General features: G+C 39.2%; 1 protein-coding gene across 3 annotated transcripts in view; it reads right to left on the bottom strand.

Moving 5' to 3' along the window:
- The window catches only part of ADAMTSL1 (ADAMTS like 1), a 341136-nt gene that overhangs the window by 228545 nt on the left and 93641 nt on the right, over positions 1-18950 (bottom strand). For all 3 annotated transcript variants that reach the window (XM_075825670.1, XM_075825676.1, XM_075825684.1), the window contains exons 3-4: positions 12887-12932; positions 2039-2275 (exon numbers count right to left, since the gene is read on the bottom strand). In XM_075825670.1, coding sequence (XP_075681785.1) covers positions 2039-2275; positions 12887-12932 — 283 coding nt within the window. The remainder of the gene's footprint in view (positions 1-2038; positions 2276-12886; positions 12933-18950) is intronic.

Below are 18950 nucleotides of genomic sequence, written 5' to 3'. Positions count from 1 at the left end.
CAACAAATTCCTAATGGTTTCCCTGAGAATCAGTCAGCAGACTATAGTTTGCCATGCACAGACCACAAACTACAAGAAGATCAGCTGACGGTAGTGGGGTGCTGAGTAGGAATCTGAATCTCCCAAGGATGTTATTCAATATTTTGAGTTGCTCCCACAAGGGAGTCATTCCACTAATAACAATACATTAGTGAATTTCTAAAAATTCCCTAATATTTCTGCAAACTTGTTCCCTAATGCAGATAAACATTAAAAAATATTTTAGGATAAGACACATGCTTTAGCCTGTAAAATATAAGCAGTTATTAATCCCAAAAGCTGATACCTGATTGGTTGACAAGGTTAGCTTTCGGAAAAAATGATTCAAAGCACATCACAATGATAGGAAATTGAATGTGAAAATATATAAAGAAAAACTGTTAATCACTTTTAAGAATTACATCTATTTGTGGAGTGAAATCAAGTCAATCTCCAGAGTAGCTTTAAATCACATATCACCACAACCAGAGCTCGCATTGTTGGACATTGAGTTTGTTATGCATAGTTAATTGCATTGTGTATTTTTCTTATGTATACTGTATATTTGCAATTTAAAAAAAGAAAAAAGACTAAAGAAGTACATTTAAAAAACAACTTACACAATTCATCAACATCTAAAAAAGAATTTGTCTTAAAAAGCATATCATTAGACATAATGTTTTAAAAGTCACACTAATGTGAACCCTATGGTCCTGGCCACTCACAAATGTGAATGGCGCCAGCCTATGAAAATGGCAGCATTCCTAGAACTGACCTTGTCAATCAGAAAGAACTTGGAATTCTAATATGAATAACCTTTGTGTATTTCCCAAGATCTTTAATGCCTGCTGTAAGTTTGACTACATAGTTACACAATATGCAGCAGTTCCCTTACTTATAGTCTGTATTAAAACTCAAGAAACACATATCTGCAGTTATGCACCGAATAGCACATTAACCAAATATCATTATTCTTTGTGACAGTAGTTAATAAATGTATTAGCAAATATTACTCAGTCTAAATTCAAATTAGTATTTACTCGAAGAATATAAATATAATAGACAAATAGTGACCTCAAGGAATGTAAATTGAGCATGACTAGTAAAGTACATATTACTCAACTGCCAGAGAAAGGTAGAAATAAAACTGTCTTAAAAAATGGTATACAGAAAACCATCCAATGGGCAGTATGGCAGAGACTAAACCTAAACTGCTCATACAAATTACAGCAATTTCTGCAGATACTGATGAAATTTGTGGAGTCTGCCCTTAATCTAACATGTAAGGGGGCTTTCTGACTGTCCCAGATTTGACGGAAATGAGGATTGTTTCAACCTGCCCAATTCCTTATTGTGCTATTAGACAAGCTACTGCCAAAATTGTTTGGCAGTGGCTTGTCTCACTGTTCCCATTGAGGAGATGGAAGTTGGGAAAGGATAAGACAGCTATCATCTAAATGAATGTTCGTCCGGCAGTTATATATAATGTGTATGGTGACTTTAAGACTAAGTTATCTAAACATATGATAGGACTTACACTTAAATAAACAGCCACATCATAGTAAAAAAAAAGACCACACAAACACTGTGCAACCAATTCTTAAATGACCAAAGAACTCAGGCACCTCAATGGGTGGCAGCTTCAGGACAAGGCTCTGGATCTATTATAAGAAGATTGGCATGGGGAAGACGTAACGTGTACACTATCATACCCCTTCTCTGTCTCTGGAAATGGCTATTTTTAATGTTAAAATATGAATAGATCCTGCAATAATACAGGCTTGCAACTTTAAGCAATAGCAATTTTGTGTTTTTGAAAATATTACATAGAGATTTGGCTTCTATATCTCGATACTATACACATTTGATGCATTTTGTTGAGCCAAAACGTAAGGTAGCTCCTAAAGGGATGAAAAATATTAATGAAAATATTTTTATTACTTTTTTGGATCCAATCCAGGTTTTGGCTAGAGAAAAAGAACAAAAAAAACCACTGCATTAATGGCTAAAATTGACTTACTTGGCATAAACCACTAATGCACATATCCAAGGATTCCGTGTAACAGCGAGTACCATCCAGTACTTTAGGAGCAAGTTCCACAATAAGAGATGTCCCTTTTGCTTGGCACTTTAATGAACATGGGTTCTCAGGGTCATTATGAACTGGGAGCCACTCTCTATACTGTCCTTGGTATTTGACATCGTTATGAGCAGAACACTGTTGTGCCCGGAAATCTCCTGATTCTGCTGGACAATCCTGTTAGAGATGAGGAAAATAAATATTTATGTGTTACATGGGAAATAATTGTTGCTGGAAATGAAAATTGGTATGATTGCACTTAAAGGGGTTATTAGGAATGTATTTTTTTTATTAGGGGCTGGAAATGAAATAAATAAAGAAAAAAGCAATACTTACCTATCCTTGCCCTCGGCAATCCAACGCTGTCGCTCCGGTGGCACTCCTGGTGGTTGTTTACATGCACGTAGCATGTGACCATTGCAGCCAATCAGAGGGCTCAGTGGCTATATGTTATATTTCCGGCATTATGCCAGAAATACGATTCGTCATCACGTGAGCCCTGCTAAGCCTTCTGATTGGATGGATAGGTTACATGGTACGCGCATGTAAACAACCACCAGGAGTGCCTTCGGAGCAACAGTGCTGGATCGTCAGGGGCAAGGATAGTATTGCTTTTTTGGTTTATTTATTAATTTCCAACCCCTAATAAAAAAAAATTACATTTTGTATTACCCTTTTAATAAACAAGAAAAGGGATGAATATCATACAGGCTGCATTTTTAATCATTTATGAAACCAAGCACAATAATCAATTTCACCTGCTTTCACTCATTATGTGACAAAAATACATGCTAAATGAGATGCCAGTGTCTTAGTCACTGATAAGAGGAACAGTAAAATGGATAAATGGATACAGAAGATTTAACCCCTTAAAGTTCAACCATTTTTCATTTTATCGTTTTCATTTTTTATTGGCCCCCCCCCCCTTCGAAGAGCCATAGCTTATTATTTTTTACGTCAATGGAAGACTTATTTTTTGTGGCTGGAATTGTAGTTTTTATTGCCACCATTTAAAGTACCATTTGTGCACTACTGAAAACTTTATCTAACAATTTTTTACTCTTTTTATTAGTCCCCTTAGGTAAAGGGTTCAAAGAAATATCTTGAAAATGCACCTCTACTGTGCTCAGTTACAAACTGGTATGTGTTAATACTGGTGACAGAGAGCAACCTGTCTCATTAGCATAAATCTCAACATTGACGTTTTTAAGAAGCTATAAAGGCCTGACTTTATAAGTTAATAAATTGTGGAAATATATTGTAGCCTAAACTTTAAGAATGCCAAGGAGAAGAGTCCTGACAGTAGGTACATTGTGTTATAGCAGGTGTGAAGTTTACTTTATTTGTGTAACATACAGTAGTTTAGCTTTATAAAAAATATTTTAATTTAGCCAATTTTTCAGCACTGTATGCAAGACTAAAAACCTCTGTTCTGTTAAGATTAGCAAATTCTATTTGTGCACTGATAGAGTCAGCATAGCATACAATCCAATTTTGGCATACTTACCTGGTGACAAATAAAATAAAACAAAATATTTAAATCTTTAATATGTTAATTGCATACGTTATATATACAATCTTAGCCTAAAGTAAAAAAAATATATATATTAAAAAAAAATCTGACCTTCACTCTTTCTGTCACATTGATCAAAGAGAAATGTGTATTTTTTTTTTTTTTTTGGCCATAAAGAGAATACTCATGTAGATAAGAAATTAATGTAAGAAATAGAAACTTTGTTTTTCTAACCTCATCATAATCACATCCGTTCCGTAAAAACAGGCCATCACAAAGCAGCAGACATAATAGACACAATATGAAATAGATGGGGATTGGGAAACAGATCACAGAAAAAACACACGGTGGAGTATTCTACAATACAGTTATCATTGCTCTAGTCTTAGGACAACCTTATCCAAGTCTGTTCCATGTAGGATATACAGAACATCACAGATAAGTTCACATTTATACAACTATTATATTCGACTACGATGTTCTCTGTGTCAGTCCCTAAAGGAGAGCACATTTATTCCATTCCATCTGGAGCACTAGCTGCATTATATTGCAGTGATCGGAAGCACTGCCCAAAAGTCTGATTTATTTTCTATATACGTGGGTGGGAAATAAAAGGACGTCAGAGACATCTGCAGTCTACAAGTTTCACTTTAGACATTTTATCCTTTAGGGTTAGGGAAAAGTTATCATATTTTAAATAGCTGTCTTAAGACTTAAATATACTCTATGGATGACCCATCGTCATGCGTAAATATGGAACATTGCTCTACTGACCAAAATTATATGGGCTTTATGTTCATATATTTATTTATCCCTTGCTTAGGCTTTCTTCACATCTGCATTCGGTCTTTCTATTGTTCAGCTCCTTTATAGGAGAAACTAGCGGTAGCGCCAGATCTGACATGATGGACACTAAAGGCGCTCAATGGAACCCACTGACTTTAATGTTTTCCGCCGGGTTTCTGTCATGTTATCAGTTGTTTGGCTCCGAAACAGATGTGAACACAGCCTTATAAAGCGCCAACATATTCTCCTTCTCAAATACAAATGAACCAATTTCATAAGATGCCAATTGACCCATCAGTAGGTTTTTTTGAAGTGTGTGAGAGAAAACCTAAGTACCCAGAGGAAACCCATGCAAAAATAGGGAGAACATACTACTCCATGTTGCCTTTGGTCAGATTTGAACCCAGGGCCACAGTGCTGCGAGACAATAACAACCGAACCACCATGCTGCCCATATATAAGAACCGTCTAGCAGAAAAAATGGCCGCTACAACTAATCAGAGGTCATGTGACATTTTTCCAGTGCAATTTAGAAAGATAAACTGTTTCTCTTGGATAGTTTAGATAAATGTGCAGAGAACAATTATCCAAGGACATGATTATCAAAAATAGCTCCTGCTGCTAAGAGTGTTGTTTCCTAATTTGAATCAGTACTTATATGAATGATGCCCATATCTTTTCTATAAAATTGAAAGGCACAGTGCACAAGTTGAGCTTAGAAAAGTTTACCACACTGACATAAGTGGCAAGGAGAATCTAAGTTCTGAGGAATAATTAAAATAATAAAAAATAAATTAATTAAACCTAGTTAGCCTTGAAAAAAGACGACTAAGGGGGGATATGATTAACTTATATAAATATATTAATGGCACCTACAAAAAATATGGTGAAATCCTGTTCCATGTAAAACCCCCTCAAAAAACAAGGGGGCACTCCCTCCGTCTGGAGAAAAAAAGGTTCAACCTGCAGAGGCGACAAGCCTTCTTTACTGTGAGAACTGTGAATCTATGGAATAGTCACCGCAGGAGCTGGTCACAGCAGGGACAGTAGATGGCTTTAAAAAAGGCTTAGATAATCTCCTAGAACGAAAAAATATCAGCTCCTATGTCAATGTGTAGAAATTTTGTTTCATCCCCTCCGCTTTTCCCGTCCCTTGGTTGAACTTGATGGACATGTATCTTTTTTTTCAACCATACCAACTATGTAACTATGTAACTATGTAACTATGTAACATGTAGAACTGTTAAATGCACATTTATCACTGACACATCTGAGCCCTGTAATATAAACATGCGCCAGGATGTTAAATAGCACCATTGTGCCAGCTTTAGCTGCATTATATTTAGTGCATCATTGGCTTAACATCAGACAGGTTATTGCCCATTATATTCCATCAGAGTGGTGCTGTCAATGACTTTTTTTAAACACTTCTGTTTTTCATCCATGGATCCAGGAAGGCGCTCCTTACAGCTTCTTATGTCAGGTAAGTGTTCGTGGTATTATTTGAAGTCCACCACATAGACAGTAATAGTGTTAGGTGCGTTCTCCGTAATATTATAACAAAAAAGAGATAGATCCGGAGAATATATAAAATTTAACTTTTACTAGGTTTCATTAAAACATTTCTTATTTGTAATATGTGCACATAAATAAATTTTTCACATGCCAAGATAATATGCAACTTTTTCATTTGTTTTTCATGATGTGCATTTATGTATAATTCTGAGACAGCAAAGAAAGTCCACCTACATGAGGTTTCTTACTCTACGTTGCTTTTTTGTTAATATTCACTTCAAGAGGTTCTCCCATAAATATTTGTAAACTTATTCCAGCATGAACAAACAAATAGGGGTGATAATTGGATTTTTAGGGTAATTGCCCTCCTACCCCTTTCTCTTGGATTTTGATAGTCCTTTGAGCAGTTGTCCTCAATGCTTTTTCATGTGGACCGGAAGCCGCGGCCGGACAGTAAGATGACTACTTCCGGTCGCGGCTTCCGTCCATATGTTCAGAAGCAAGGACTAGGAGCGGAGGTAGCGGCAGCGACAGCGGCGGCTGCAGGAGCAGGTAAGTTATGTTTGTGTATGTGATGTGTGTGTATGTTCGTGTTATACTGTGTGATTACCACTGTATCTAATCCTCCTACACTGTGCATTCGCTCAAAAAATGGCGGCACACAGTGTAGGAAGTTTGAACATTCAACCCCCTCCATTCTCCTGGCACTAGCCAGGATAAAGGAGGGGGATTAATTGAGCACACTAGAGCGAGTGTGTCTTCTCCAATTTTGCAGCATAAAGCAATGAGGTTGCTTTACCACATGCCAATGCTGCAATTTTGGGAATTGCTCCCTCTAGTGACCAGCACATGGAAATGTTATAAATTAGAATCTAATTTTAATATCTCCTGACTTGTGAAAAAATTAAAAAAATTAGAACAATGTGTAATCATTTTTATCCTAACAGTTTAAAAAATATATATATATTTTTCTAGCGACACATTCCCTTTAAACTAATGGCTAGAAATACCCAATATTATGTTCATAATTATTGTTAATAGATTTCCCTTCCAGATTTGCCCCATTATAAAAAAATACAAGATCCAATCAATCTTGCTAAATCATCAAACAGCTGCTGTTTTGGTGAAATACAAAAATAAATTTTTCTGAGAATCTGTGACTCCTTTCTGCAACATGGGAATATGAAGCCAGATTTAAAAGGTCACAAAAATTCCTGGCAAATTATGTGCCATTACAAAAATATAGAAAATGTTAAATTACAAACATTTCAGTAACACCACACTAGTAAATGCCTTTGTGAAAGCAGAATGTACTCCAGACTTTTCAGTCTATTTCCTGAGCAATCTTCTAAGAACCGTAATCATCTGAACTAGTGGTAGAGCGCTGAACTCTAGGCCAGGTACTAAAGTAAAAAATATAAAATTTACTTTAAAAAAAATACTTTGTTTTTGTTTCAAATTTGTCAATTTTCGGGCTAATCTAATCACAAAGAGTATCCTCAAATATTTGCCAGTGTATGCCTCAGCTTTGGAAGTGCATTCAGGGAGACTGGAATTTTTTTTCCCATAAGTCATGCCACCTTTTGCAGGCCAAGACCCTTTTTGCAGGTCACACCTCTTTACAATGCATGCTATCCTGCATTTTCAGGCTGACATACCATTTCACATAGAAATTCTAACCCTAGTTGATGGCGTCCAAGCAGTCATGTCACATGATTGACCAACACGCAAGGCAAGATCCATCCTTCATACCTGCAATATTCGGCTGGTAAAAACCCTGCACCAGATATGCTAGTGAGGCAATAGCAAGTCTGACGGGATGTACACAAAGAAATAGGGGCACCGCTGGAATTGCAAGATTTAGTTGGGAAGGGGAAGCTAGGAAGCATCCAACGGCAATCCCTCTCAGGGCTCTCGTCCATTAGTAGAAGGCAAGGGGCATCTTGTCCCACATTACGCCCTTTACAATCACATGATTTATGCCAGCGCCACCCACAGTATGTGTACCGTGACACCGGGCCTGAGTCTGATGGGATGGACTGGTTGTTTGAGTAGCAGTGGTAAACAGGAGACTTGCCAACTCTTTCAGGAGTCCGGGAGCCTTTAAGACATTTCGGGAGAGTTGGCAAGCATGATAAATATGAACGTGTGAATAGCTCTATATAAAAATATTGGCTCCATATTTGAGCACTATTCTATACAGAATAAAATAGATTTTTAGTTCAGTACCCTTTTCAACAAATTTTCAAATCATGACACATTGGTAAATATATCTGAATTAAGTAGATGCCACATTATTAATATTTGTCAGGGTTGTTCTACTAAGCATGACCACACAATTATGGCAATAAATGGCACACATAAAAATTCTTGCAAAAGAAAAACACCCATGTATGCCCCTGTGTTAAAAACACTACATATCAGGATGTAGACTTTTATTATTGCTGTCTTTGTAATGGGGAGACATTGATAAATTAAACTATAATAGGGTGTTGAATCAGGCATACGAGTGGACAATTGTGTAGTAGTCATTTTTCATCAGTCTTTGTTCCATTGCTATTTAAAAGCCCATTTACGTCTTATTTGCATAATGTGACTTCAAGTAGCGACATTTTGTTTCAGAAAACATCACAATTCTTTTTATATACCGTAGTTTACTGACTGTGGGATACACAGCTCTGTCACACTGCCAAGGCTCACTGAAAAAACAATACTAAAGAAACTACTGTTGAAATAAGACCTGGCAATTTTTCATGAGTTGTTTTCTTTAGACCACAAAAGGGTAGTTTTATGGTATGATAGCACAGGGGTACACCGCTCAGAAACGTATTCAGACTATAGAGAAAGTATACTGTACAGTATCACTGGAATAAAATGACACCGCACAGTTGGGAAATATGGGGCTGGCTTTTTCTGCTTACAAGTTCTGGATTAGATCTGGACGACAATGGCATATGTGGTGGATGTTAGCGCTTCTGTGACATGGTAAGACATATATATATATATATATACATATATGTATACAGTGTGTATACAGTATATAAAGATGTATATATATATATATATATATATATATATATATATATACAGTATGTATGTATATATGCATGTTTGTGTGTATATATATATATATATATATATATATACTTTTCATAAAATATCCTCTTTAAAGGGTCCCCTGTTTAGTATCCTCAGCTCTTGAATGGTCAGAGTGAAGGGAAGTTACGAAGACTTTCGCTTGCTGTGGAGCACCTGTCCTGTCCAGCATTCACAGATACTCATTGATGTGAATGGGCACTGTGTAATACTCAATCTCTCCTGTGGTGGCGCTGCAGGGATGTTAAACACTGCCGGGTTTCCCCACATGTTACAGCTGATCGCTGGGGGTTAAGGGACCCCTTCTAACAAGCAGGTATTGTCCAAAGTAGACAACTCATTTGAAGTATATGTTCATCTACCTAAATACTGTATCATTTTCCACATGCATTATTAATGTAAAGCATGCCACTTGATTAATATTCATATAACCTTTGCTTTTTACAGTTGCAACTGGTTTGTTAGACACATTTGCACCAACCTCCTACAGATATCTGCTGTGTGAGTTGATGGTTTTCACCAATTTTGCTTTTACATTGGGTAATATTTTTTTTCATTGTTTTTTTCACTGTCACCACATTATAAGTGCCTTATCTCCTACATAAGCTATAATGTAGGTGACAGCAGTGCTTTTTATTTTAAAAAACGATCTATTTTTACCACTTTATTAGCGATTTTAGATTTATGCTAATGAGTTGCTTAATGCCCAAGTGGGCGTATTTTTACTTTAGACCAAGGGGGCGTTGTACAGAGGAGTGTATGACGCTGACCAATCAGCCTCATGCACTCCTCCATTCATTTACTCAGCGCATAAGGATCCTGCTAGATCCTTATGTGCTGTCTTATACTAACACATTAACAAAACTGAAGTGTTTAGACAGTGAATAGACAGACATTCCACGGAATGTCTATTTACAATCTCTGCACTTCGTTACTGTTTCTATGGTAGTTACAGCAGAGGAAGCGTGATCTTGTTGTTACCTGTGATTTACAGCGAGATCTCACGAGATCACGCTTCCTCTGCCGTAACTACCACAGACAGAGTAACGAAGTGCAGAGATTGTGAATAGACATCCCGTGGAATGTCTATTCACTGTCTAAACACTTCAGTATTGTTAATGTGTAAGTATAAGACAGCACATAAGGATCTCTATGCGCTGAGTAAATGAATGGAGAGGAGTGCATGACGCTGATTGGTTAGTGTCATACACTCAGTGGCGGATTATCATATGGGCGATTCGGGCGGCCGCCCGGGGCCCGAGGCTCCCAGGGGGCCCATGGCAGCCCGAACCGCACATCATCTTGCAAAGTTACTTATTCAGCGCGCTAGCGCTGCTAACTAACGAAGATGAGGGGAGGAGCAGGGAATTGGCCGGGAAAGGGGTAGGACACGCCTCCCTGACAAGTGCGGGCCGCCGCCATTGAGTAACAGAACAGCGAGGGACGGCTGTTCTGTTACTCCGAATCTGCAAGACGGTCGGTCACCGGCGCTGAGGTCAGTACAGCAGGCTTATCCTCCTTCCCAACTGGTTCCCGACCGCTGGCTGTATTTTTACGGCCAGCGGTCAGGGACGGGTCCTTAAAACCCGAGCCATAGACTTTCTACGGCTCGGGTTTTAACTTGCTGCCCGCGCGATCGGGTCTCCGGCTGTCAGTGACTGCCGGGGACCCTGAGGAGAAGACAGAAGCAGCTTTCGCTGCTTCTGTCTTCTCCGATGTCTTCTTACACAGCGTTCAATGAACGCTGTGTATAGGAATAGAGACAGCAGCAGCGGCGCTGTCTCTATTCCTCCCGGTGATCATGTGACTGTTCACATGATCGCCGGGTGCCGTTAGTGGCAGGCTGCTGCTGGGTCTAACTAGACCCAGCACAGCCCTATTAGTGACAATCGTCACTATGAGAGGGCTGATTTCCCCTGTAACTGGGGCTGCTGTGCAGCTCCAGTTACAGTGGAAAAACATGGTGTAAAAGAAAGAAAAAATATATATAAAGTTCCCCAAAGGTCTTTTTTGACCTTTGAGGAACAGACCACAGTAATAAAAAAATAGGAAAGTAAAGTGCAAAAAAAATGAAATAATAAGTACACATAAAATACCCACCCCAATAAAAACCGTCCCCCCCCCCCCCGCCAATCATTGTTGTAACGCTAGCGCTGACCCAATTACCCTAATATAGACATGTAATATATTAACATTTACGGTAAACAATGACGATTACAAATAAAAGGTCTATTTTAGGGTAAAACTATGTTATTACCAAAAAAAATAGCTGAAACGTAAAAAAGCTTATTTTTTTACTATTATTTTCAAACTTTATGAATAAAAATTCTAAAATAGCAAAAAAGGTGGGTATAAAAACGCTAAAAAAAAAGAAACCTGCATTGTCTACGGAAAAAACGTCGCAAAAATCACGTCGTTTTTATTTCTTTTTTATAAAAATGTGTGTTTGGTGCAACTTTGTAATTACGTTTTATTAAAAAATATTTTCACTTTTTGAGATACAGCTGCTTTGTATCCTGTATCCGTCAGGTCAGCAGGACTGACGGGATCAGTGAAACGGGCCCTGCGCTAAATTATAATCTTCGATGTGATAGATTTGAGGTGGATCCTGCGTGTCACTGATCCTGTCAGTCCTGCTGACCTGACGGATACAGGATACAAAGCAGCTGTATCTCAAAAAGTGAAAATATTTTTTAATAAAACGTAATTACAAAGTTGCACCAAACACACATTTTTATAAAAAATAAATAAAAACGACGTGATTTTTGCGACGTTTTTTCCGTAGACAATGCAGGGTTCGTTTTTTATCGTTTTTATACACACCTTTTTTGCTATTTTACAATTTTTATTCATAAAGTTTATCTATATGGGGCTGTGTGTAACGCTCTCTACGGGGAGGATGTGTGATATATAGAGGGGGCTGTGTATGGCGATATCTATGGGGGTGTGTAATATCTACAGGGGCTGTGTGTGGCACTATGTACAGGGGGCTGTGTGTATGTGGTGTTTTACAGTGTGTGGTATTATATTCAGGCGCGCAGTGTTTGGTGCTATTATATTTAGGGGCACAGTATGTGGCACCATGATAACTTTATTTTCGTTTATAGGTGTGGAAATGTTGGAAAAGTGAGGAGACGTCTGAGTGGCAAATTCTGCAGAAATGAGTCATGGCCAGGAGAAGTCGTCATGAGCGCTGGACCGGATGGAGAAGAAAAGAGGAAAAAAACTACTAGAATCTGAGACGTCGTCACCTGTGAGTCACTAGATTTATAGAGAATCTGTCACCTCTCCTGACATGTTTATTATAGGAATCCTTGTATTTCACAAAAAGTCTTTCTGCAGTCCAGGACTGATAGACAATTCCCCTTGTCAGGAGGTTGTGTCCCTGCACAGTGTGATACTGTCAGTATGTAGGGACACAGCCCTGTGACAAGGGAAATCGTAACACTGTTAATGCTTGCCCAAAAAAGTAGTGTCAAAAATAGTTACGGCGCGGCAGGGCGGTGGTGAGGAAGGGGGGCCCAAGTTTGGGTAACAGCCCAGGGCCCATGGTCTACTTAATCCGCCACTGCATACACTCCCCTGTACAACGCCCACTTGGTCTAAAGTAAAAACACGCCCACTTGGGCATTAAGCAACTCATTAGCATAAATCTAAAATCGCTAATAAAGTGGTGAAAACAGATCGTTTTTTTAAATAAAAAGCACTGCTGTCATCTACATTATAGCGCCGATCTCCTTATGTAGGAGATAGGGCACTTATAATGTGGTGACAGAGTCTCTTTAAGCATCTTGAAGAGATTCATACAACACACCTGTAGGTGCAATACAAACTACAAGTATAAACGTAAACTCTGGGAAAGTAAGAAAGTAGCTTACCACATTGCTGCACGTCCTGTATCTTATGTTCCGTCCTTCACAACTTCTGTAAGAAATATTCAAAATGAATGAGTATGTCACTCCTGGCAAACTTCCAACAATATTGACACAAAAAAGGATTATATGGTCCTAACTCAACTGTCTTTCTCTTCCAGTTGAAAGGAAATCTAGAGAACAGATATATCATGTAATAAATATTGTCCTATTTGGTCTTTTTCTCTTCTTTGCTGCTCTAAAATGTAATTTTAGAAATAATTTAGAAAAAATATTTTAGAAATAATGAGTATAGAATTATATCAGACAGTATTATTGTGTTATGTATAAATGTAAACCTAAACCTTGATTAAGATTTAAGCTCTAGATATTATCACAACACTACAAAACTCAGTTGTACAAATGCAAATACCATAATCGTTAAAGGCTATGTAAACCTTTGAAATGTTTTATTTATTTTTTTTAAATAAAATCGTCTATCACTGTGTTTTGTGCAACTTTCTCAATACCTTTTATTAAAAATTATTTTCACTTTTTGAGATACAGCTGCTCTGTGTACAGAGCAGCTGTATCGTTCGCTAACTGACAGGACTATCGCTGACGGGACTATCACTAACTATCATCCGCAGGACTGACGGTATCAGTGACAGCAAGAAACGCAGGATCCACCTATAATCAATTACATCTAAGTTCTGAACTGAGAAATGATTGGTAACAGCTCAATCCTGCGTGTCAGACACGCTGGACCCGCTGACAATGAACCGGTCAGTGCCGCTGACCTCATGAATACAGGTTTACAGTATACAAAGCTGCTGTATATCAAAAAGTAAAAATAATTTTTAATACAAAAGTATTTAAATAGTTACACAAAGCATACTGGTATACATTTTTATAAAAAATAAAAATAAAAAAAAATTTCAAAGGTGTACATAGCCTTTAATATTAAGACAATGTACCATTTACTCTATTATGGCCACAATATAAACATGTCAATTATCTAGTGAAAAAAGCAAAAAACTAAATTATTGTGCCTGAGCTACATTCCACACAACATACTTACTTTACATATATTTCTCACCATGGAATGGGAATTCTTTATAGAATGCTTCTTTAGGATATTTTATGCCTGCTTTCAGGTTACTTATTGGTACATGAAGCAACAAAAAGGATATGTTTCACAAATAATACAAAAAACAAGTCATAGGCCACAAATAATGGGCTTTCTTAAACAATTCAAAACTTTATGCAAAACTTTATCCCTCTAGGTGCATATACCCGCCTACACCCATTTACTTCTATCAAACTTTTACTCTTAGGAGACTATGAATAGTCAGGAAACTGTCTGGGATCTATAATATGGTCTCAAGGCATAAAAATGGGCAACTACGCCTGTAAGCACACAAGACAAGATGGAAGCACATGGAGCATAATCTCAACATGAGTGGACAATCTAGAGACTAAAACCATTAATTTCACGTCAGTTTACAGACTAGGGACCAAATACACTAAACTTGTTAAAACATTTTTGGGATTGAATTTATCGAATGATACGAGCCGTATGATCAGAGGCATAGCTATAGGTGGTGCAGAGGTAACAGTCACACCTGGACCCTGGTGCCTGAGGGGGTCCAACAGCCACTCTGCCACATAGGAAAGCACCGGTATTAAAATGGGTTTAAAGCCTAGAATCAGTGAATTCTGTATTGAGATAATAAGGAATACATTCAGTATTTCTGTAACAAATTCATGGAGGCATCACAACAAAGCTTTGTTTTTAAATTTGGTAAAAAAAATATATACTTTTGACTAACTATAAAATTTAAATTTGCACTGTATATCACCAAACAACTTAAATGAAAATGGAGCCATGTTAAATCATTACTCAAATTGAATTAAGGTCTTCCAGTTGCTGCCAGTGCACTCAAATTAATTCCATACACATTAAACCATGTCAAATTTGTGCAAAATTGTAAAAAGAAAAAAAATAAGTTAAAAAACGGTGGTGCACTTTATGAAGTATTGTTTAGTCTGGTAATATTGTTAAAGAAAAAAAATAAAATCATTCTGGTCATATTACCACATGAAACTATAAACAGGATCAGACGTCCAAGTTTGAATTATAGATCTGAAATATTTGTCTAGATTCTCTGTCAAATTATTGTAGGCTAAAGTTTAGGCTTCTTCAGTCAGGTTACAGTCTAGACTGTGCAATAATGTTAACCAATTCCCGTTGAGTCTCATTACCAATGTGTCTTGAGTGAAAAAGACATCCTTAATATAAGCCATAGCAAAACAATGGAAATGCGTCAGTGGCATTATGACAAGACAAAGAAACTAAGAGAAAAATCATGCTACATTTTATTGCATTTAAAAATGAACTGAAATAGTGTATATACTGACCTTGGTCATATAATAAACATTTGTGAAGAACATTCATTTGTTTAAATAAAAACTTAATATTGGTTTATAATATAATATAATTTAATTTGAGTATCGAGGTAAATAATGTCTATTTTTTTTTTTTCGTTTCCTCTGCAGCTAGGTGCAAACAAGTCTATCGGGTTGGCCTATTTCTGAGAAAGTCTCTGGGGTGGAGCTTGTAGACTTGTTCAATGATGTCTTAGATCAATTCTGTTCACTGTTGGTTAGTAATGAATGTGAATTTCTTCTGATATCAGCATGTAGAGGAAACTGGTCAATTATATATATAAGGGTCCTATAACACGGCCCGACATGGGTCGTGTAAACGAGCGCTGATCAACGAGACATGTTGATTGGCACTCGTTTGCTCCTTTCACATGGAGAAATGATTGCTTATGCAATCGTTATTCCATTCAATCGTTCCTATACATTTTCATCATATCGGCAGCGCATCATGGAGATGTGCTGCCAACAACAATGTTTTTAATCCTGCATAAAAGCAGATCAACCGATAAACAAGCACGTTCATCATGAAACCCACGGCATGAGGGGGCCCGTGCCGCCTGCCGTCACGGCCTTAGGATGCAGATACTATTGAACGCTATGGCAGAGCAGGGAGGTATATCCCTACTGTGCCATTTACTAGGTTACAGGCAGGGCCGGCGTTCCTAGGGCCCCTGCCCATGGCTGCTACGGGGCCCGAGGCAGCCCACACCGCCCAGCCCATAACATTTATGGGCCAGGCGGCACAGGCACCCTCATGCCCAGTGGTGTCGCTAGCACGGATGGGGCCCGGTACTAGCGACAGCCACATTCACTTGTATCTGCGTCCTCAGAACGCAGATAGAAATGGGCTGCAGGAAACATTAGGCCTGCAGCCTATAAGGTGCTGGGAAGACTCCCTGCGCAGGCCGTGTGATGACGTCACTGCATCAAGCTAGTCTGCGTAAGCGTCCCTTCCGGAGGCTGTGCAGCGCTCCATCCATCGCGGGAACGTGGCAAGGAAAGTATAATTTATTTTTTTGGGGTGGGGGGGGGCTATGTGGCAATATACACGGGGGGATTGCTGTGTATTACTATATACAAGGGGGATTGCTGTGTAGCACTATAAACAAGGAGGGATTGCTGTGTAGTACTATATCCAAGGGGGGCTTTGTTGCACTATATATAAGGGGGGATTGCTGTGTAGCACTATATACAAGGAGGGATTACTGTGTAGCAGTATATACAAAGGGGGCTGTGTGGCACTGTATACAAGGTGGGGATTGCTGTGTATCACTATATACAAGGGGGGCTGTGTGGCACTATACACAAGGGGGGAGCTGTGTGGCGCTATCTACAGGGGGCTGTGTATGGCGTTAACTACAGGGGGCTCTGTGTGGCAACATCTACAGGCGTTGGTGTGTGGCGCTATCTACAGGGTTCTGTAGGGCACTATATACAAGGGAGGGGGGCTGTTTGGCACTATATACAAGGAGGGGGCTGTATGGACATATATACAAGGCAGTGCTGTGTGGCACTATATACAAGGGGGGCTGTGTGGCACTATATACAAAAGGGGTGCCGTGTGGCACTATCTACTAAGGGGGGCTGTGTGTCATTATATACAAGGGAGGGCTGTGTGGCACTATATACAAGGGGGCTGTGTGGCACTATATACAAGGGGGGCTGTGTGGCACTATACTATGGGGGGGCTGTGTGGCACTATCTACTAGGGGGCTGTGTGGCACTATACAAGGGGGTAGGACTTTGGCACTGTCTACTGGGGGCTGTGTGCGGTGTTATCTACAAGGGGGCAGTGTGTGGCTCCACAGGGGGGCTGTGTGTGGCTGTACACGTCACGATCGGCCTGCAGCCTAACAGGCACAGGGATGGGATCCCAGCGCAGGCTGACGTGATGATGTCACTGGATCACGCCGGCCTACGCAAGGATCCCGTTGATTCGCTCCGTACGTCGCGGGAACGGGGCCTAGGTGAGTATGGCGTTTTTTCATTTTGTTTGTTTGGGGGTCACTATATGGCACTATCTACAGGAGGGGGGTTGCTATATGTCGCTATTTACAGAAGGGGGGGCTTTATGGCGCTATCTACAGGGAGGGCTGAATGGTGCTATCTACAGGGGACCGAATGCCGCTATCTACAGGGAGAGCTGCATGGCGCTATCTACAGGGGGATGTATGGCACTATCTACAATGGGAAGGTGGGGGGGCGCTATCTACAAGTGGGGTGTGACACTGTCTACAGGGGGGCTGTATAGCACGGTATACAGGGGGGCTGTATGGCACAATCTACAGGGGGCTGTATGGCACAATCTACATGGGGCATTATCTCATTATCTACAGGGGGCACTATCTACAAAGGGGGCTGTGTGTGGCACTGAGGGGAAGGGGGCCCAGTCAAAAATTTGCTATGAGGCCCAGTATTTCCTAGTTACGCCCCTGGTTCAGATGTACTGTACATTCGTTTGTCCGATCATTGGCCCATTTAATACGGCCTTAAGAGACTGGTGGCTGGGTGAGGAAATTTAATGAGTAATATTGAGAAGTCATTTTCACAAAGGAAAGGTTCCACAAGGAAAGGCTTAAAGTTCTGCCTTTCTGGGATTTTCCATTTTTTGACCACAGTTATCCTTCTTGTCCCAAGTCTTCGGTGCAAAGTGGTTTTCCCAGGTCTTACTCCCTGAATTGAAAGTTCAATTTAATCAGAGCAAATGGCTGCCCATAGTAGTTAAGAATCGCGAAGCACAATCGTATAGACCTGGTCATCTCAAAGAGGTAACAATGAATAGTGCAGCATCAAATAATCAGACTCAGGTGTAACTGAATCCAGCCAAGGAACAGTCAGAAAAGATAGCAGAGATGAGGCAGAGATATATTGAAGACAAGCCGATACAGAGTCCAAGGTCAGAAGGTCACAGACAAGGGAAATAAAAAAAAAAGGTATAATAATACCAGATAACTATTATAAGTGGCACCATAAAGATGCCAAAGAAGGCCCTTAAAGAGGCTGTGTCACCAGATTATCAAATCCCTATCTCCTATTGAATGTGATCGGCGCTGCAATGTAGATAACAGCAACGTTTTTTGTTTTTTTTTAAAACGATAATTTTTGCTCAAGTTATGAGCAATTTTATATTTATGCTTTTCAATGGACAACTGGGCGTGTTTTCTCGTTTTACCAACTGGGCGTGTATTGTGTTTTTACCAACTGGGCGTGTATTGTGGTTTTACCAACTGGGCGTCCATTGAAAAGCACATTTGCATAAATATAAAATTGCTCATAACTTGGGCAAAAATTATTGTTTTTTAAAAAAAAAAAAAACTTTGCTGTTATCTACATTACAGCGCCGATCACATTCAATATGAGATAGGGATTTGATAATCTGGTGACAGAGCCTCTTTAAGAGAAGAAGGTGGGATTAAAAAAGCTAATGGGCAACACAAACTGCACATTCATCCCCAGAAGTGATGGCCATGCTCACAGAGCGCAACTATATTGTGCCGAGGTCGGTTTATTACAAATTAAGTTATTTGAGAGAAGTAACTCTTACATAATGCAAGATACATTATATTATTCCAAACCAGAATTCCTATGACAGATGCTCCTTGACCAGAAAAACACATATCTAATCACGGTATTCTAGTACGCT

Source organism: Rhinoderma darwinii, chromosome 1 (genome assembly GCF_050947455.1).
Source record: "Rhinoderma darwinii isolate aRhiDar2 chromosome 1, aRhiDar2.hap1, whole genome shotgun sequence".
NCBI classification, from domain to species: domain Eukaryota; kingdom Metazoa; phylum Chordata; class Amphibia; order Anura; family Rhinodermatidae; genus Rhinoderma; species Rhinoderma darwinii.
This window is presented reverse-complemented; position numbering and strand designations above follow the sequence as displayed.